The 21,615-nt window shown below is 52.4% G+C and overlaps 1 protein-coding gene across 17 annotated transcripts in view; it reads right to left on the bottom strand.

Moving 5' to 3' along the window:
* DLGAP2 (DLG associated protein 2) overlaps positions 1–21,615 on the bottom strand; it is a 666,739-nt gene that overhangs the window by 331,687 nt on the left and 313,437 nt on the right. Inside the window, exon 1 of one of the 17 annotated variants that reach the window (XM_084998165.1) lies at positions 16,823–17,008. The exons of 15 other annotated variants lie outside the window; for them this stretch is intronic. In XM_084998165.1, the coding sequence (XP_084854291.1) occupies positions 16,823–16,880 (58 nt within the window). In that variant the 5' untranslated portion in view covers positions 16,881–17,008. Of the gene's footprint in view, positions 1–16,822; positions 17,009–21,615 lie in introns of those variants that run through there. One more of the 17 variants, XM_084998160.1, reaches the window with a different exon arrangement.

Here is a 21,615-nt window from a genome sequence, read left to right as displayed (position 1 = left end):
CAACCCCAGAAGTGACCCCAGAAACCACGCTTCTGAGCCACAGGACATGTCTGCAGGTCCATCAGTCGTAAGTGCCAGGAGGGGAGGGGAATAGGGGAGGCTTGCAAGGGGCGGGGCCTATGGGAAGTCACCGTCCTTTTCTCTCAAACCTGCCCTGAGCTTAGAACTGCTCCCCAAATACAGTCTTTGAAAATAATTTTTTTTTTTACTTTAAAAAATGAAAAATAAAGGAGGTTTGGCCATCTCTCTTGTTCTCTATAAGAACATGCGAAGGATGTATACTGGAATTAAAGAGGAAAATTTCAAAAGATAATCCATTTTACTTCCTTTTTAGCACTTTGAAAAGTGCACAAGGTTCTGACCTTCAGTGGACAGGTGACCTCTGGCCCTGGTTTCCTCTCTGCTAGCAACTCAGGGACAGGTGAGTGCCAGGATATGGAGAGAGGCCCACCACCCCTGTGACTGGACACGGTGCCCCAGGGCTAGAGGCTTGACCCCGCTCCAGGCGCACGGCTGCCTACCCAGCCCTCAGCACTACTGGGCTTCCCTGAGCCCAGAAAAGGCGGGCAGGAGGGCAGCACAGCCGATGGCCACAGACTAAGACCACCAGGAAGACCGCTACCGGGGGCTCCTCTGGATCCTGGGGCATGAGGCCTGAATCCAAGGTTGAAGAAAGAGGAATTCCACGTCTCTCAGGTACCAGCTCCTGCCTGTCAGGGCCCAGAGGGGCTCAGCAATGGTTCCAAGCATCCTTCCTTGATGAACAGGAAGCGCCTCAGCGCACTGAGGTCCTTCAATCTCACAGACAAGTGTCCTCACACGTTTGAAGACTGGGTCTTTTTGTTTTTTTACCCTCAATGGACTTTCCAAGGGTCTCCAGATGCCTCCCCAGGCACCCAGACCCCGGAGTCATCCACCACCCCGCTGTCTGTGGTCCAGCCTCCCCTGCATCTGTGTTTCTGTCCCCATCACAGACTCTGGCGTGGCCAGGCCCTGCCCCTGTCCCCTCGCTGCCCCAGCACCCAATTACCTGCGGGATGTGCCGTGAGCGCTACCCCCCTTCCCTGTGTCCCCCAAAGCTGCCTGCAGATGCTGACCTTCCCCAGGGATAGGCCGGCCCTGCCCTCCCAACCCTGGGTCCAGGCTCAGGGCCTCACACACCAGCTGCGACATGTGTTCCAATGAGCAGAGGGGTCATTTCTTCATCAACAACCTGATCTCTCCCTCACTGCACAAATGCAGACTCAGTTTAGCATAAGCGAATGTCACTTTTCTGTGTGTCATGAAACAAAGGTCAGAAACTGTTAAATCGCCCATTTTGTTTTTGTGATGAACGTTTCTCTTCCAGAAGTTTCTGACAGGCTAAACGTCCTACTTAAAGAGCCCAGTCTCTTGACTGCACTAAGGACCAACCTTGGTCCTCCTCCCAGTGGGCACTGAATCCCCACCATGGGCTCCCGGTTCCCAAACACTCGTCATGTGTCACCCTCACTTTCAACACAGCATGAAACTTCTGCCCAGCTCTGAGCTCCAGGTAAGAGTCACTCAGTTGAAAATGCTCTGTGATATAAGCAAGGCGACCTGTGTGACTAAGGGACTATCTGGGGCTGTCTATTTTTGGAGTTTGGGTTTTTTTTTTTAACAGTTTGGAGTGACAAGTTAGTGGTTCCTAAGAAAGGCACATCCGGAGGACGTGGCAGGGACGCCCTGAGAGCCTCTCTTGGTGCCGGGGGGCGGGGCGGGGGGGGGGCATCTGCCGGGTACTGACAGCGTGGGCATCGCACCAGCGAATTGCCATCAGCCACCTGCCAGAAAGCCAAGCAGCATATACTTAGTTCCCTCAAGGCTCTTTGCAGCGTGAGTCACCTCGCCTGCTGAGAGGTGCTTTGAAATTCCACGGGAACCAGCGCAGACGTCCTGTTGTTATTGTCCCTGTTTTCCGTTACAGTTGATGCATGGCCTGTGCTATTCTGGTGACAATGTTGCCCTCAAAAGCACTTAGGGGCTGCCCTACAGCGGCCCCTCAGCGCCATGACTCAGGGTAACTCTACTGCTTCCTTCCTGCACAACACCCTGGGCATGAGTGCAGGAAGACCCCTGCCTGTCAAATACCCAGCGGGGCTGGGAACACACCCTAAAGTCTGCCTTCGAGGACTGTGGGCGGCCGTGCAGGCCTAGCCTGGGGGCATTTGACAGCCAGTGAGATCACTGCCAGAAGCCAGAGGACAGATGTGACCCAGCCTTCCCGGCTGCTTCAGGGGACCTAGGACTAGACTGGCCCTCGTGGGGCAGGGGTGGCTTCAGACAGCCCTGCAGATGCTCACAAAACAACCCACGTGTCACATCTGTGGCGTCAGAGGACTCCCTCTCCGAACAGAGGGATGACCATCAGGTGTAGGGAGAGGCCGCCATGCCTGGCCATGTGTCAGCTGCGAGCCCCGTCTGCATAGGAGTCATGGGCCACCCCACCTTCTCCAGGTCCTCAAGACTGTCCACTGCAGAGCCTAGGCTGATCTGGGTTATGACACCAAAGAGCCAGCCTCCTGAGGGCGTCCTGGGCTCTGCCGCTGCCCCCATAGCCCCTGGCTCCCAGACACTCAGAGCCCACATAAATCCTGGCCACAGTACCTACTCCCATCTGGCTCTGTATTCCCATCCAGGGCAGGTCGACCACTTTCATCCTGACACCAACTCTGTGACATTGCCCTTGACAGACGAGGAAACTGAGGCCTGAGACCTGGTGAAGTTGCCCAGCGGAGACACTGCTGAGGTAGGACCCACCCATGCCGGGAAGGCAGCCTTGGCAACCCACATCTCAGCCGCCGCATTCTGGTCCCACTGGAGCCAAGTGGGCAGGTGCACTGGCCTGGGGCCTTGCTTTTCTGTCTGCAGTGACATCTGTCTGCACTCTTTGCTGTCTTGATTTTTTTCTTTGCTTTTTTAGGGCCACGCCCACGGCATATGGAGGTTCCTAGTCTAGGGGTCGAATCTGAGCTACAGTTGCCGGCCTATATCACAGCCACAGCAACTCGGGATCCAAGCTGCACCTACACCACAACTCACGGCAACATCGGATCCTTAACCCACTGAGCAAGGACAGGGATTGAACCCAAATCCTCATGGATACCAGTCAGGTTTGTTTCTGCTGTGCCACAATGGGAACTCCTTTTCTGTGAATATTTATAACTATCCACTGTGCTCCCAATATTTCTTTAAAAGCTAGTGCATGATACTTCCCCACCAATCTTGGCGTCTACTGCTTTTTTCTTTGGTTTGGACTTTTTCTTCTACCATTTTGCACTATTAAATAGGGAACCAGCGAGTGTCGGATTACACGTTGAGGTGTTTCCTGGAACGTGATCAGACAATGTTCATGATGAAAGATGTGTCCTTGCTGCTAATGTGTGTCTGACCTGCTTTCACTTGGTGGAGCCACGTAATCTATCTTCAGGGAGTGGGGGTGGTCAGAGGTTAAGGATGCATGGTCGTCACTGCCGTGGCTCAGGTTTGATCCCTGGCCCAGGAACTTCCACATGCCATGGGCGCTGCCCCCCAGACCTTATCCTCGTGGGAAGTGGATGGTCCCCTGGGAGCGATCTGTGCCTGCAGGAGGCCTGCTATTGCTGGACATGTCCTGGAACTGGCATCTGGTCCAGGAAAACAGCAGAAGGGAACTGGCATCACGTGCACCTACTTCAAGTACACTCACCTGCAGCCTAAGATCCCGCAGGTAAACTCCCAACTCCCAGACCAACCCCCCCCCCCCCCACCACCACCACGCTGGGCTGGATCACAGGATGACAAGGAGAGAAAGAGCAAGGCAGGGCTCTAGTCCATGTGGCAACGGTGACAAAGTCACAAATTACGGTCCAACTGGTGCTTCCAGGGAACTGGTGGCTTGCAGCACCCCAAAGGCCTTTCCCCAGTCAAGCCTCCCCGACTCCCCTCAAGGTAGGCTGGGTTCTTCATAGTCTGGGGGGAGGGTGTGATTTCTATGGCAGATATTGGGAAAAGTTCAATGATTTTGGATCTGAGGGAACTACCTGGGTTTGGAATCTGCCTCTTCCACACAGGGTTCTATGATGGGGGCAAATCCAGTCACCTTTCCAACTCCATGAGCACAGGAGTAAACCTGAGAGAACTGCGCCCCTTGGAACAGGGCCTGGGGCATGGCCAGCACTGATTAAACTGGATGATTGCAGTGTCATGTGCCCCTACCCATCCCCAGATGCCACCATTCCACCTGCACTGGACCACTCCTGCTTCTAAACCTCACCTGCCACTCACAGCATCCCCCACCGAGGGGGGGACCCGTGTGCCCACAGCCAGCTTGCAGACTGTCTGGCAAAGACCTACTTAACTTCCAGGGCATAGGCCAAGCCCTGTTCCAGCAAATGCCCAGCCAGTCCTGTCCTGCCCAGAAGAACAGACCTTTCCCTCTTCTGGGTGAGGGATCACGGCTGCACGGGTGCGTCTACACGACCCCATGAGACAGACCCCATGAGACAGGTGACCTCAAGCGCAAAGGAAGATGCCTCATCCTCCCACCTTCAGAGGTTCGTGGGTTTCACCGCATTTCACATCTGAAACTAATAAACCAAAATGCTTCAAAATGCTTTCACCTGCTATCTTGAATTAATCATGATTTTTAAAATGTCCAATAGTATGGCCTCGTATGGTTTTAGAGCAATGAGTTAAGCCTGGTAAAGACTCGTGAACAACTTGGAGCTACCAAATGGCTTTGAACAAAATGCATTCTTGATTTCCCCCATCCTGATCCTATGCTGGTCCATGTAATATTTAACATGAACAACAGTAAAAATCTGTAGAAATCTTTCTCAGTCTTCACATATATTACTTCATTTAATTGTCAAAAATTATGTGAATTAGATGTTCTTATTCCTATTTTATAAATAAATAAAGAGTAAATTTCCACTAAAAACTGTTGTGGGTAGGAGGCTGTGACGACGGAAACACAGCTGGATGGAATTAGCTCTTCTCCTGTGCCCTGTTGCAGTCCCAGCACCTGTCCTGCACACCTTCCCTCCACTAGGGAACCTCAACAGCCCCGCCAGTCACTCAGCCTCCCTGTGTTCCAGCTTTTCACCTGACAGAGGAAGATACCAGGGGGTCCCGTCTCACAGGCTGCTGTGTTTAGTAAACAAGGCAATAGATTTCCAGCTCTGGGAACCCTTCCTGGCTAGGCAACATTTGCATTCATTTTTAGTAGCACATGCTACAGATCAACTATTAGAGCAATTATTAGCATCAGGAAACACTTGCACACACAAACCGAGCACTGCCAAAACTAAATGTAACTAATCACTAGGCTAATTGCAAATCATCCATCTTTTCCAGGCATTACACAATTTGCTTCATGAGCTACAATTATTTCCTAAGCTTCTGTATCCTTTACTTTCTTCGTGCATGTGACTGTCCCTTCTTCAGCCCCACTGCCCTGAGATGGCTCTTCTCACTCACTCCCAGGTTCTGGTTTCTCTCCACATCACTGATGTGACTGAAGGAGTTGGTACCCAGCTCCGCAATCATCTCGAGGGAATCAAACGAAAGGGGCTAGCTGCAGCATCACAGCCCTGATCATAAACTTACTGCCCTTAAGCACCACCCACACCCCCTCAGACTGCCACCTCTCACACCCAGGCTGTCCCCCTTCTGTCCAGGGTCAGACTCCCAGCAGCTCCATCTAACCAGCCCTTCACTCTGGCCAGGCTGTCTTCCCACTGCTCCCTGAACACTCCTGAGCTCCACTCTTGCTACTTTGCAATACTGCCAGCACGGTCTGGAAGCCCGGTGTCCACTCCCACCCTGCCAGGGTCTCCTCTCCTGGGATTCTACCAGCCTCCCCAGCTCCAGGACACACTGCAGGCTTGTCACAGGCTCCCCTGCTCCTGTCACTAATTTCTATCTTATTTGGCTTTTAATATTATACACATTATTTTCCCTATTTGATAAGATCTGTGGAAGATGGAAACCTGCCCCTTAAAATCTGCCAAAAAAGGTATTTATATAAACAAATAATACATATATAAATAATATAAATATATATAACATAAAGTACCCAGAATATTAGTTTGTTTCCTCAGAATGATCTATCCGGACAAGTCACCTGGGAACTTCTACAAGAGGCGTGGCAGGTTATTCGGAACAAGCTGGGTCATTACTTAGCCCAAGGTAGGCAGCCAGCATGGATGCTGGGCAATGGCTGTGTTTGGAGGTTATTAGGGGATGGGTATCGGCTATGACTGAAGTTAACTGGGTCGTGTCACACGACCCACCTGTTTACACACATGACCAAATGCTCAGAGCATCTTGACCTCACGAGTGCCATCTGTGAGTTCTAACTCAGCACATTTACCTTCAGGTGGATTCAAGTGTGCAGTCTTGTCCTAGCGATCCCATCCAGCAGTTCCAGGACACAACGAAGACGTGAACTTCCCTCCATTAGCAGGTGCGCTGGCAGCGAGGTGCACATAAGCTGTGTTGTTAGTTATCTTCAGGGGCCACTTTGTCTCCACAGCAAGGTGTTTCCAGCTTTTCTGTTTTCCCTTCTGTGACCTTAACCAAATGCACCAGGCTGATGGGGTGTGAGGTGCCCAGACAGTCAGTCAGGCATTATTCTGGCTTTGTTTCTGAGGGTGTTTTCAGGCCAGATGAACACTTGAATAGGTCAACTGAGTCAAGTGGACTGTCCTCCTTAGGTGGGTGGGCCTTGTCCAATCAGTCAATGGCCTGACTAGCCAAGAGTGCAGACCCTTCCTCCATGAAGAGAGAATTCTTCCTGTTTGACTCTCATCAACTGGGTTGCTAGTTCTTCCTGACTTCAGACTTAAATGAAATGCCAGCTCTCCCTGAGTCCCTGGCCTGCCAGCCTCAGACTGGACAGCACCAGCAGCTCTGCTGGTCTTTGACGTGACCACTGAGCCTGAAGATCCTGGGACCTAACCCTTCCAAATCCTTGTGGCAGATCTCCTTCTACGGTGTACAGTCATACCTCCTACCGTTCTGTTTCTCTGGAGAACCTAACACCTTCCAGTGAGATGCAGTAAAATCCTACCTGCTGCAACAGTTTGCACACGGGTCAGAACTAGGATATCAGGTCTCCCCTATGCACCCACGTCCAACACTCAGAGCTGCATGACGCCCAGTGCCTGAGGAAATGCAAGCGTGGACACAGGACCGCATCCTGCAGAGGATGTGGCCCTCGCTTGGTTCCTCGTGGCCTTTGACAAATGCTTGCTGCCTCCCCCCACCTCCCCAGGACAGTTCTGGAAGACGAGGGTGAGCTGGGGGCAGTCACCTCCCATCCCAGCCTCTCCAGGTGCAAGATGGTCTCTGATCTCTGTCCCCCAGGGGAGGAGCCGGCCTGGGTGGGAGGCTGTTGCCACGATGCTAAGCGATAGCCACTCCCCTGACAGCCCCCACTCTGACCCCCGTGCCATGGGCAGCAAGACCTCAAGGGAAGGGTGACCCGCGGAGCACAGGATAGTCAGAGTAACAGGGGTTGCTGACTGCGGAATGGAACGCTTGTTCCTCCGAAACAAGTCTGTGGACCATAAAGAGCAATTTCCAGCAGGTCACAGGGAGGTCTCTGGCAGACACCCACACATGGGAAAGATGCTCTGATTATTGAGCCTCAGAGGATTCATGTCACACATCCCTCCTATTGGTATCTTGGGGGAGGGGCGGTTGCCCTGAAGCTCCTGCTGGGAACTTGCAAAGGTCTATGTGGTGCTGAGAACTAAAACCAGGCAGATTACACCTGTGAACTGAGCAAGGTGAATGTGAACAACCTCTCCTACCGAAGGTGCTGAACGTGAATGCTTTGAACAGATCAGCTCCTGGGCCAAGACCATCCATCAGGCATGGCTCTCCCCAATGCAGTCTGCAGGCTGCAATCTCCTGGGACCGGTGCCATGAAACTAGACCCGTAAAACTCCCCCTTCACCTTCAGTCTTGATTACTCTGCAGTATTTATGTCCACCTCAAATGTGAACTTCTATCACCTAATCACAGACAAGGAACAGGAAAAATATGTTCTGGGTTTGCAGCAAAGGAACTGAAGCCATTTGACCCCGGGGGAGAGGGAGGCAGAGAGAAGGTGAGATTGGCAGCCCCTTGGAGCAGGCCCGCTCTCTTGTTGGGGCTCCTCCCGTGGACACCGCTGCCACGGCGGTGTGGCCCCTGGTGGAGCACAGCTCTCCTCGCTTCAGTATCGATGCTTACTTTCCTGGCTCAAGGACAGATACACGACCAGTCAACTTCCGTCTCCTTACAGAACATAATGCAGTTCCTGCAATGCCCTGCACACCGCATGTGTAGCAACTACCAGTTCTCAACCAAAGGACTCGGGTTGGTCCTTGGTGATCAACATCAGATGACTTTGTGAGGGAATTTTTGGAATGTGCACCAGTTCTCCATCTTGATGGAGGACAGGCCACAGGGTCGTCTGCTTACAGGAGTTTGGGGCACTTCCGCCTATGTCAATGATACTTCAATAAGGAAGGAACAGACCTGGCTCTGCCAGGGAAACAAAGGATAATTTGTCCTCGAAGTTTTTGTCACTGGGAAGGTTTTGATTTATTCATTTAAACTTTATGGAATTATTAGAAACCTAATAGGAATACTCAATAACATTTTACAAGTGCTTCTCCATTCAAATAAAAACAAATGAGATTATGTTTTCACTCTAATTGGCTAGTATCAAACAGCAAATATTTTAATTGCATTTACTCAAATAATAATCCAATATTTACTTATAAGGGAAGGCTTCAATTTTCTATCTACTAATCACTGTGTTTTCCCATAATTATTTGTACACTGAAGCTGGTGTTTCAATATACTGAAATTTTTAAATCTATTCTTAACAATCACTGCGAATATGTTTAAAGGTATGCTATGAAGGCTAAAATATTTTTCCTATTTGGCTCAAAAACTTTATACTCACATTTTTATTTCATAAAAACACGACGACTCTGCATAAGTGTGTATTAACATAGTAAGCACTATTCCCGTATCATTTAATACGTATATCTAGTTTAAATTGCGATTGCAGCACACAGAGGAAAAAAGATTTCTTTGAAACAACAATGCACAGACCATGTGGAGAGTTGATTTAATTACTTGGCACCGTATTTATTTTACCTTACCAAATTAAAAAGAAAATCAATATGGTAATTTCAGCATTAACGATACTAAACAGGTACAAAGGGAAGGATGAACGTGGAGCCCCTCCATCAGGCCTCAGTGCTGGGGAGGCAGCAGAACCAGCTGGGCCTCAACAAGGATCCGGCGGCAGGTGCCAGAGCAGATGCCTGGACAGCTGGGAACCCGTGAGGCTGCTGACTTCTCCTCTCCTGGGAGTTGTGGCCTCCCACTGGCCTGGGCACCTGGCAGGGAGGGCGGCAGGGCTGAGCGCTCCAGGGTCCCTGAAGTGTTAAGTGAACCTTTCTCCCAAACTGTGAAGTGGAGGCAACAATATGTAATACATATGGATCTTGACTTTCCTTGGGAGCTTAAGGGATTAAGGAAATTAAGTCCATAAAACACTCTAGGCTCTTTGGTGTTATATGAAGGTATAGAACAGTTGTTTTATATTTCTTTATTCTTTTTTTTTTTTTTTTTAAGTTTAAGCACATGGGTGTGTGTTTAAACTTCACTCCTGACAGAAGCTGGAAGTTACAGCAGAGTCATAAGTAAATCTGCAGGGATGTCACGCAGGTGAGATGGAGACCTGGGCCCAGGTAGGTGGATGGGACAGCTGCAGACACAGCTCCAAAGACAGGGGCCGTGGGTGCTGTCATGGAGGGAGGTGGTGGGCGGACCAGTGCTCTGAATTAGAGGAGCAATCAGAGGCCAAAGCCGGTAAGGAGGCTCTCCTGCTGCCTTTCCCGCAGCCAGCCCTGGAAACAGAGGTACAGGTACCAAGTGGTTGGAAAGATGACTGGGTACAAGGCCATCTTGGGCATCTACAGGAGTTGACAGCAGAGTCACAGGTAAGATTCTCCCTCAAAGTGGAAAAAAACCCAGCCCCCGTTTTGCTAGAGCTTCCACACTTTCCTGTCTTTCCCCAAGGGCACAAGGTGGGTTTGAAGTTGTGCTGCTTTTGTGTGTAAGCATCAGGGGATTAGGCAGTGGTTCAAAGCTCACCTGGGAAAGAGCAAGAGGAAAGCTTGGCCTCACCTCAATGTCGCCATTTGACACCAAACGCTATGTTCACCAGCGCTATGTGGTGCTAGGTTCAGCTGTCTGAACAAGGGTTCCTGTGGCCACAGCAAAAGCGTGATCAATGATGGTCAGACTGAACAGGGTACCAGCCCCTGAGTGAGTTCACTGCAGCTTCAGGAAAACCCTCCCCGGTCACCGACTGCTTCCGGGAAGCGCAGGTTTTCCTCTCATGAGAAATGAGCAGTTCCTAGGCCTGCAAAGGTCAAGAGCAAATGCCTCAAAGTCACAACTCTGTCAGTCACCTCAGGGACACTGCCTGTGGGTGCATGTTCAAGCAAACCAACATATTCCTCAGATTCACCCATCCTGACTTTCAGGCGGTCCTCTGGGGTGACAGCTCTCCCCACTGAAACAAGGCCTTGCTCCCCTCCCAGTGACCACACAGCACCCCGGTCCACGGCCCCCACCCACATGAGCCAGCTGTGTCCTGCCACACCGGCTGCAATCACACCCTTCGTGATGGGAGGTGACAGAGCATCTGTTCCTGCTTCATAGGGCTTTCCTATTTCCTCTGATGTTGAAATTTAATGGAAATAAACATTAGCGAAGATTAAAGACACAAGTCAACAAAGCCACACAGCAAGGAACCAAAACAATGTTGCTCCTCCTTGACGTGGACACGCTGACACCCTGTCTGGAGTGGAGGGACACATGTGCAGACTCCAGTTTGCACTTTCAAAGTGGGGGGTACAGCAAGGAGGCTGGTGGCCAGGGACCACGTTTCTATCCGGAGAACCCAATACAAGCCAGGCTCACTGACATAACTCCTGCTCTGCGCAAAAAAAGACACTCCAGGAACAAAGAGAGAAGGGAGAAGTTAATGGGTGGCTTTGGCAAAGAGTCCAAAGTAAAGTGTGACTGCGGGCGCAAGGCTGCACTGCGGGAACCATGACCTTCCTCACCTACTGAGGGCCGACTGCCCACAGGGACTGTGAGGCCAAGTGTGCACTTGCAACTGTATGTGTGATTACACATGGAATCTTGCATTATACATAAAATAGTATACATGGCATACAATAACATGTCACATGCATATTTATAACCATAACTAGATGATTAGACGATATTGGCTCTATTGTTATATACTCAGAAAAGGATAATTTAAACATTAATACACTATCAACGTGATCTGCAGGGTGCTGAATCCCTTGGTCCTATCACCATCTGATGCACATGAACGGAGCCTGTGGCTGAGTCACAGCGTCTCCAGGGGGCTGCTTGCTGCCTATCTCTATAGATACCCGTCCCGCCCAAATCAGCAGGGCCATGTTCCTGGGTTTTGGCTCTGTCGCCTCGTGAGCACATGGAGCGAGTGTGGCTTGGAGCTTGAGGGGAACAAGAGGCAGAGCCCAGACTGTGTGTCCTTGTCCCCACAAGGACAAAGGAGTGAGTAAAGAGGCCGTAGTCACTTCCACAGGGAAACAGAAGGAACCTCTGTAGACCACCCCTCCAGCGGGAACCTACCCTGATCCATCCTGCCCTCTGCCTCTTGTTCGAACACCCAGGACCCAGAGTGCAGGCCTGACAGGGCTGCCAGGAGCTCCAGGGGATGACGGGCACCAGCACATGGGGTGGCGGAGGCATGGTCCCCCCGCTGGCAATACTGCTCCATCCTCTCGGTGGCCAGGATGCTGAACTCCAGAGGCTACATAACCACATGTGTGACCCACATGGGTGACAAAGGCTGGACACACAGCCTGACCCCACATGCCACAGCAACGGGTGGCCAATCAGCCCTCACTGGATTCACTCTGCCTGCCAAGGGCAACCTGCAGGCACAGGAGGGCGCCACCCGCTCAGAGCGCCCAGCATTGCTCCCAGGAGCAATGACACTGGGCCACAAGCCTCCCTGGATGTGGGTGTGTCCACTGTGACCCTGGCTCGGTCCTCAAGGACAGTTTGCTGTTGGTCAGGTCCCAGCGCAGGGAGACACACGTGAGGACAACTTTCACCAGCAGGAATGTGTCAGGTGCCAAATGTGTCAGGGTATTCCACGGAGCTCCCTGTTGCAGGAGGACAGGAGTTCTGTTCACAAACAGCGGCGGCCTCGACTTTCCAGCTGAACTCTTGGTGGACGAGTACAGATTCAGGGAACCGGAGCCACGCGGTGTGCAGGGCCTCCCTTGGGAAAGGCACCAGCGCCCACGTCTCACCTCTGCGCAGGTGAGAATCCTGCAGGTGAGGATGTGCCTGCACAGGGCTGTGGGGCTCAGCCTCAGTGTCCTCAGAAAGGTCTTCACACTTAACATGGATGCGCAGACCTGGAGCCGTGAGGCAGGTGGTGAAGGGTGCCAGGCTGATCTCAGGGGAAATCCGAATAGATTCTGCACTTCAGCGGGAACTCTACTATTATCTGACGACTTCAGAGGAGAATGGAACCTCCCTTCGCAGGAGACAAGAGAGACTTTCATTGATTTCCTTCTCTGTATCCCCCAAACAGGTCAGTTGGCGGGCACAGGCCCCCAAGCTGCGTCTTGCTGCACGCGTGCCCGCCCCCGACACCAGGTGTGCAGATGCAACGATCGAGTGTGGAGATTAGTCACATACGCATTCCCCCAGGGCAGCACTTTTCCTTCTTCCTAGATTTCCTGAAGGTCTCCCAGCCCTGGCCTCTGTGTCAGCCTGGGGCCCTGCTCAGTGTCCTCGGCCCCCATCTAACCCACAAGGCTGGTTCTCAGGAGTAATGAGTCCACTGAAGGAAGCTGCTGCTCAGCGAAGCCCCCAAACCAGCGACGGGTAGGGAGTCCATTTCCGTGATTATCACAATGAGCTTAAAATTCACTGGACCCCAGTTTTAAGCATTAGTTCCATCTGAGTCATGGTTGACTCTGGTCTCAGAAAAGCAGGCTGAGCTTCCTGCTGGGCAGCCGTGGGCCAGGACAGCCCATAATTCCATCAGACCCACAGAAGCCCTTGGAGCATGACAGTCACAATAGCCACAGCCCAGTGGCCAATGCTGCATCCACTTCCCTTTCCTCCCACGGAGCCCACAGGCCAAAGGGGCACAAGGAGAGGGCTCTCTGAAAAGACTGTGTATCTGACGAGCCACACTGGGGGACCTGACTCAACCAGTACAAGGGTGGCTCTCTTCCTTGGGACTCTCTCTCCCTGGCCAAGCACTTCACAATAAATCTCACAGAACCAAAACCTCAGAGTGATTTATTTCTGCAAATTTGGCACATCTGCCATTGTTGTTGTGCTGTATTGTCACGTGTGTCAGGAGGCCTTTGTGAGTCTTTATTTTTTTCTTCAAAACTTATAAGCTACCTCAAACCATTATGCATTCAAGGAAAACTATGAAACCATACTTTCTTTAGCAGAGACTTTTTTTCCCCCAACTGATTAAATTGTTCTACGATGTCAGCAGGGGACTTAATGTTACAAGAAAGAATAAAATAATCGAAAAATAAACACCAGAAATTGCACAGACATTTCTCACAAATGTTCCATAAAAATGTCAGCATAACAGTGATTCATGATGAAAAGAGGAGCCATCAGACCGTCCATTCCTCCAAACAGATTCCCTGACCCGGAAGGTGCCCCCTCCCTACAGGTTCACGGCAGGGGGGTGGTGACACCCCCCTCCAGCAGAAATCACATCAAAGGGCATCCATGGCCCTGGCTGGAGACAGTGGAGCCGAGACCTCTGACCTCTGACCTCCGACCTCCCAGGCCTGGGCATCTGCAGGGCAGTGGAAGGAGGGAGGGGGTTCAGGCATCTGTTTAAAGAGACAAAGCCCTAATACTGACCCACACGCAGGAGGTGCAGGGAGAAAGGGCGCCCCCTCCTCAGACTCACCCTGGACAGCGGTCACGGGCACCTGGGGTGCCCCCAGCACATCCCCACACCCAGCCGACGTCCTCCCAGCAGATTACAGAGAAAACCAAAGCCTCGGCCATGACTCAATCTGTAAAGGAGTTTGATCATTGAGCCACGAGGTGACTCTAACACCATGAGACAGGGAGGAAGGGAGGATGCAGAACCGCTGCCCACTTTCTCAGCCTTGATACAGAAGGGTTTTTTGGCCATGCCCATGGCATGTGGGAGTTCCTGGGCCAGGGATCGAACCCACGCCGCCACAGTAACAACACAAGATCCTTAATCCACTGTGCCACCAGGGGACCCTTGATGTGGAACTGAAGTGTGTTCCTTCATAGTTCAGATTCTTTACACTAAATACCACGTGTGATTCTCAGATTACTGTATTGTTTATATTCTGACCATTTTAAACCCACTTGGTTTCCCCTCGACTTACTTGTCTCCAATAACAAAGCAAGTGAGAGAGCTGCATGTTTTTCTTCAATAGTCATCATGACTGACTTTATTGAAATGGGAGCTCCTTTCCCTCAGGTAAGCTCTGCCATCACCGTCCTGTGTCACAATCCAGCCTCTGCTCGATTCACAGCTGCTACAAACAGGTGTCCAGTGAGTTCAGACTCCTACCCAGACGTCCATGTGCAGTGACCACTACGCAAACTCGAGTTTCTAACGTGGACTTGGCCTGTGTGTGCCCGAGGAGGCCCTGCTCCTGTGCCTCCCGCGGGGACTCGGCTGTGCCAGCCTTTGATGCCAGCTACACAGAACACTTTTGATGACCAGACTCAGATGCTCAGGACTACCTCTCACTCTGCCTGCAAACATTTAGGCCACCTTTGCACTGACGGTCCTCTCTCCTACTGTGCTTAGGAATGCCTGTGACATCCAGGCCCTGGGCTCACGATGGTCGGTTTCAATATTAATAGATCATCCACGGCCCTCGCCAGGAGGGCCCTGTGCATGGTGGGAAACCCAGAGGTGCTTACAAAGAGCCTGAGCAAAACACGTGAGGGTAAGACCGACCTTCCCGTGACTGCTGTTACCGACCATTCACACAACCAAGCTACGCTTGTGGGCTGAGCACAAGACCCTATTACTTTTCAAGTACCTGGAGGAACACATCAGATAAAAACAAATCCATTAAGATACTAGACAACTGTAGACACGCTCACCAGAGGTCTATTTCTGCTGTAACCCTGAGGACAATATAATATTTTTTCCAGTGAAAACTCCACAGTGTTACCAGTCTGTACTTACTTACCTGGTTGCCAGAATTAGGTTTCAAAAATGAACGCAAGGAGAACACAAAATCAAGGCTGGTCTTGCAGAAAAATGACAGCGATGACGTGCCCTGGGCAGGTTGAGTCCCGAAGGATCAACGTGGGCTCTGCGCTTCTCCACGTGGCCACCTGGCTCCGTGTCCCTTCTGGGCAGGCCCCTCCATATGGAAACATAAGTCAAACCAGGGATGCCACGGGAATCTCTCTGAGAACAGAGTTGTTTCCTCGAAACTGGCGAGTGGATGAAAGTGACCCAAAGCAAAAAGCACACACACTGTCCCTCTCAGTTTACAATTAAAAATAATCACCAAAGAGTCCCTTCACTGAGAAAAAGCCTCCAAGGCCAGAGAAGATCTCAGCCCTTAGAAAACCTGAGGTCAAGAACCAAGCTTACCCTGCGGGGACCTGGGGTGGGAGTGGCTTCCTCTGACTCATGAGGAGGAAGGGACCGTGGGCCTTAGGTCACCGGCTGCTCCAGGGCACAGACTGAAACCGGTCTGCTCTGTCCACCAAGATGGAAATTGCTCTTTACAGGAGGGTTTTCTACGCTGAATGGCCCACTCGTAAGTAGCAGCCCAGTCTTATGCTGTGTTCACACCACGAGCAGCAGGACCACAGCCCCAAACTGGCAGAATGGTTGTGTTAGCTGATGGTCAGCTCCCAGGGAGGTCCTCCTGCAGCATCGGCAGGAGCATGGCCAGGACCAGTCCTCTCCCCACAGCATACCCGTGCCCCTGGGTCAGGCATTAGGTCCTGGACGGGGTCAGAGTGAGGCTGCCCGCAGGGACAGCCCTGGGCTGGACAAGGCCTGCCCGGCCCCACTTGCTCCCTGAAGGCATTGTCGGAACTGCTTAACCTGTGAAGGGAAATGCTGTAACCACGAGCCCATCTAACTGCCTGATGAGACTGGAAACTACTTAAAATGTCCATAGCAGCCCTGCCCTTACAAGGCACCTTGTGAAGTGCAGGCGTTTCACTTCTCCCATGCAAACTGAGAGAGAAAACCAGACTCGCCAGAGCGTGCTCGTTGGTGAGTTAATACACACACGACTCACCAAGAACTCGAGTTGCCAAATGCGTGAGGGCCTGGGCGGCGAGGTGTCCTGCAGACAGCTGGCCATGGGGAAGGGCTCGCCTCTGGCCTGACGCAGTCCTACCCCCAGGACAAGCCACACTGGATGGAAACAGGTCCCACCCAGGCACAGTCAGTGGTCCTGGAACCTCTTTCCCTCAACTCAGTGGTTCTGCAAGGATGCGGGGCCTGGAGATGCTGGGAAGCATGGAGGGGCATCCTCAGGGGACCAGACCCCAAATCTGTAAGTTTACAACAGTTTTGGGGGTAATCTGAGTGACCACAACATTTTCTGTAAGTTTTGTGTCAAATATCTGGCCTCTTCAGCAACAAAGCACGCACGCAGGCATCCTCTGCGCCTCCTATCCCAGGAACACAAGGAAAACGAAAGCCATAGAAAGTTCGTACCTTTGAACAGGGTCAGTCCATGAAAGTTTCCTTTGATTTTAGTCAGTTTCAGTTCCATGCGTTGGGCCCAACCGTCTACTCATGTCCTTTGGAAAATGGAAAGTAAGGGTTCCACTAAAGTGCTCCCTAAAGTGACCAAATCACAAGAAAATCAACTTTGCAGTTGTCGGTGTCAAGGGTGTCACAGACCCACCCTAAGGGGGAGCTCTCAGTGTGGACAGGATCACAACACACTCTATGGAGGAGCTGTCGGTGTAGATAGGCTCACAGACACACTGAATGTAGAAGCTGTCAGTGTGGATGGTGTCACAACAAACTCTATGGAGGACACTCACTATGGGGGGGCTGTCAGTGTGGATGGGGTCACAGACACTCACTACAGGAGAGTTGTTTGTGTGGATGGGATCGGAGACACTCACCACAGGGGAGCTGTCGGTGTAGACAGGCTCACAGACGCACTCAATGGAGAAGCTGTCAGTGTGGATGGTGTCACAATACACTCTATGGCGGATATTCACTATAGGGGAGCTGTCAGTGTGGATGGGATCACAAACACACCCTATAAGGGAGCTGTCAGTGTGGACAGGACCACAGACACGCTCCACAGGTGAGCTGTCCAGTGCAGACAGGATCACCGACACACCCTAGTGGGGAGCTGTCCATGTGGACATGGTTACTAACACATTCTACGGGGCTTTGGCACCAACAGGCTCTTTAGGTCGTTCACATACAGGGGGCGATCTGGCCTTTAAGGACCAGGTGCTACATACAAAGCACAGAGGGTGGCCTATGGGCTTAAGCCACTTGGTAAACGTGGAGTCACTCCTACATTCAGCCAAACATTCAATCATCATCCAAAGTCATTCAAAGGGCAATTTCTTCATATGAAAATATCGCACTTACAAAGTCACTCACACAACCCTCTGAAATGTATAATTATATCTTAAATCAACTAATAACCCAAAATCATTCAGGGTTAGTGAAATTAATTGTAAATCAAGTATAAGTTTGGTATTCTCAGGCATAAATAAATGACCATTCTGGCTCACGGATCTTAGGGAAAACAATGGGTTACACACACGTGCACACGTGTGGCTGCACATGCATGTAGTAATGAGCTAATATCTGCTTATTTCTCAGTGCAACACACACAATTATGTCATTTTTTTTACTTTGCCTCATTTAAAAAGTTTTTGAAAGTTATGTGGCAGCCACAAAATAACTGTAGAGTTCATTTAAATTGGCAACTTTAGACCAAGTATGTTTTATGTCCCAGGAGCATAACATAAATGGCCATAGATTCACAGCTCGTGGCCTGTCGGGAAGAGAAACACAGGCTGAATCTGTGTCTAAACTGCAGCCCTGCTCCTCCCAGCTGTGAGAACGAATGTGGATGGTGTTTTCCTGTCTCTGGTACCCTGGTCTCTAAGCCTGGAATCTACCTCCTGTGTTGGCTCAGATGTTGCTCAAAGTAAGACAACGTGGAGAATAACGTTTAGCTTCCAGGGAGCCCAAGATGCAGATGAGGCAAAACTCAGGATCTTAAGAGGCCCCTGCACTGTTCCCGTGAGGTCTCACCTCCTCTTTAAATAATTAGTGTCTATTTCAGGGGAAGTATTTAAATTAGGGAGCACCAGGCCCCAGGTGGCCCACGCTCTCTAGGATATTGCCTTGGGTTATTTCTGAAGAACCTGCCACCTCTGCCAGAACAGAAGCTGGACCAGACCAGCCAGGACAAAGGCGGGGAGCCCAAGAGATCAGAGGCCTGGGCCCCACGACCCCCAGACTCAGTCTGAGATGGGACTGGCTGGCGGGGCCATGGGGGCCGCAGATGTGAGGGGATGACCAAGAAGTTGGGACTCCAGCCTCCCCACCTGGGCCCTGGAAAGGGTGTTTGCTTCTCAAAGGGGCCCTGGACTGCCTTGTGGAACTTCCTCCAGTGGCTGTGTCTCAGTCTCTGCCAGAGTCCCTGAACCCTGTCCTCATTTGAAATGAGAACCAAGCTGTTGGCCGTCTGCCTAAGGCCCTGCCGGCACACAGTTGCACATGCCCAGCCCCATCCTCTGTCCTGGGCCTCTCAGTCAGGTCCACTCACACAGACACAGGAGAACCCGCCCTGCTGACGCCAGGGAAGGCAGTGGCTGCACCAAGCACTCGGACTCTGGACTCACTGACCCCTGGCTGGGAGCTGCTGCGCTCAGGCTGGGCGGGGAGGGAGGGGGCGGGGAGTGGAAAGGGTGGCGTTAAGTCTTGGATGATGGTGCGCTAAACAGCCACCCTGCCCAGGGCTGGAGCAGATGCTTAGCCTCCTGAGATCCACCTCCGAGTGGAGGGACCTGTGGCCACACCCGAGGACCCCGAGAGGGGGTGAGATGGCTGTGCGAGAGCAGGACACAGACACACGGCTGCTTGTCCACATAAGCAGAGCACTAACTAGAACATGGCTAGGGTTTTCCTAACGTGTTTCCTAGGGATGTGCAAAGTGAGCAGCACCCAGCCCTGCTGGGGTTCCCTTCTCCATGTTTTCAGAAGCCACAGGAGGTTAACTGCAAGAGTGCATCACCACCAACCCTCAGCTCAGACACAAGGTAACTGCACCATAAACGAGAGACCCTGTGTGTGACCTGGAGGGCCCAGCTTTAACCTCAGGTTCCACCAGCAGGGACTCCAGCTCAGGATAAGGGAGGTTAAGGGGTAAAACATGATGATAAAGGAACATTTGCAGAACACAGAGCAGATAACTGGATCCTTCGGGCGACGGCCCCTCCTCCCGAGATCCCCTCCCCACCCCTCCAGGTTCTGCACGCGAGGACCACCTCCCACATCTGGTTAAGCAAATGGACTCCTGGGTTTCAGCCTAATTAAATCTGTCCCCACAGGACTTTGGTGGAGCCACTCGTGGGTTCTGTGCCAAAGAGGGGAGGTCTGGTAAGCGGTCAGCCTGCGTGATGGGCAGAAGGAAGAGGGATGCTGGGCCGTGATGGCCTGGACGTGGCCAGGTTACAGGCTCGGGGGACACTTGGCACGCACAGCCGCCTTCTCTATGGACAGCGCTGGGCTGTTTCCCACACATCCCTGGCTGAATGGAAGAAGAAGGAAGCAGGGTACAGATGGGAGAAGCCCAGGGCCGTGCTCATCCACCTGTGAGGAGCCTTCCTGGTCACTCTCCATCAGCAGGTGGCCAGAGAGACCATTGTACGGGGGTGGGGGGTGAGCTGGACACCAAGTGACCTCCAGGATGTGTCTCTAAAGGTCCTCTCCCCGCAACACCTGCTTTCCTGCCCCTATTCCAGGACACTCCCCCTGTACCCTCACCCCATCATCTAGTCATGGGACAAACACCCAGTGAGGCTATGCCCTGGCCGGGCATGCCCTGTGGCTCTGGAACAAAGGCCAAACACACAGGGTCTACATTCTCAAGGGGCTTGTGGCAGGACTCGGGGGCTGAGAGGCCAGTTCTGGTCCAGCAAGCTGTGGCGACACCTGCTCAGGGGGCTTGGGAGGGACTCTGGGGTGCTTGGCGGCCTGTCAGAAGGTGCAGGGTCTCTGAGAACAGGAAGCCCCTTGTGTGGGAACAGAGGAAGGCAGGGAACAACCCACGCTGCATCTTCAGGTCTGCCCCAGAGGAGGTGGGTGGAGTGTGGGGGGTCTGCCTTGGAGGAGGGGGAGCGGAGGGTGCAGGGGACCAAAGCCCCACACGTCATGCTTCTCCTGCGGGGATGTGCAGAGTGGGAGTGACAGGAGGTGCAGCATGTCATGGGGCTGTGGGGACAGCAGGCCTGGAAGGTACCTCCCATCAGAGGAGGTCCCATCTTCCCAGAAGGGCCTTCCTGGGTGGGAGGCAGTTAATACATAAGGATGTTTGCATCCCACCCCCAATCCATGTGTTGGATCCTAACCACCCCCCCACCATGTAAAGGGGTCAGGAGGGAGGCCTTGGGGCGATGGGTCGTGAAAGTGCAGCCCCCATGGTGGTCTGTGCCCTGATAACAGCCACCGGGAGCTCCCCTCCTCCATGAGGACAGTGAGAAGACTCATCTGCTTGTGAGTGAGGAACAGCCCCCCAGACACTGAACCTGTTGGGTTTGCATCCTGGACGTCCAGCCTCCAGAACTGCCTGTGGGTTCTGCTAGAGCAGTGCGACCAGACCAAGATGGGGCCCAAGGTGGTGAGGAAGCTGGGTGTGGGTGAGGGTGTGGGGTGCTGAGGGGTTTAAGGGTTAGGGTTAGGGTTAGCATTAGGGTTAGGGCCGTGGGGCTTTCATTAAAGGCCGTGGGGCATTCAGAGGTGGTGAATGTCGGGGTGCAGAGTGACAGGAGAGGAAACATAACTTAGGGGGCAGGGGGAGACTGTGGGCCTGACTCGTGGTCCTCAAGCGGGTGGGAGGTTGGCCAGGTTCTGAGTATGAGACACTGGGGAGCGAGACCAGGACAGAGGTGAGGAGGACAGGCAGAGTCAAGGAGATGCCCAGGGGGCAAATCCAGCTGAGGACAGAGTTGCTGGGTGATGCCAGGTCCACAGGGAGAAATGGGCGGCCAAGCGAGGAGGTCCCAGGGATGAGCCAGATGAGCCTTTGGACTGCCCTGCGTGTCCTGGATGACACACAGGAGGCCACGTGGGTGATAGAGACACAGGCAAAGTCGGGGCTGGAGTCAGGGGCAGCAGGACCCGGGACCCCTCCTTCCAAGCAGGCATCCTCTTTGCCCACCAGGTTCCCTGCCACCCACTCCCAGGAGGCAAGGCCCTCTCAGGGCTCACAGGGGAGTTAGCATTGGTGCTGAGAAGACCTCCCA

Source organism: Sus scrofa, chromosome 15 (assembly GCF_054392235.1).
Source record: "Sus scrofa isolate SSC_HxYL_T2T_F1_AM1 chromosome 15, Sscrofa_HxYL_maternal_Yorkshire_Landrace_v2.0, whole genome shotgun sequence".
Classification (NCBI taxonomy): domain Eukaryota; kingdom Metazoa; phylum Chordata; class Mammalia; order Artiodactyla; family Suidae; genus Sus; species Sus scrofa.
This window is presented reverse-complemented; position numbering and strand designations above follow the sequence as displayed.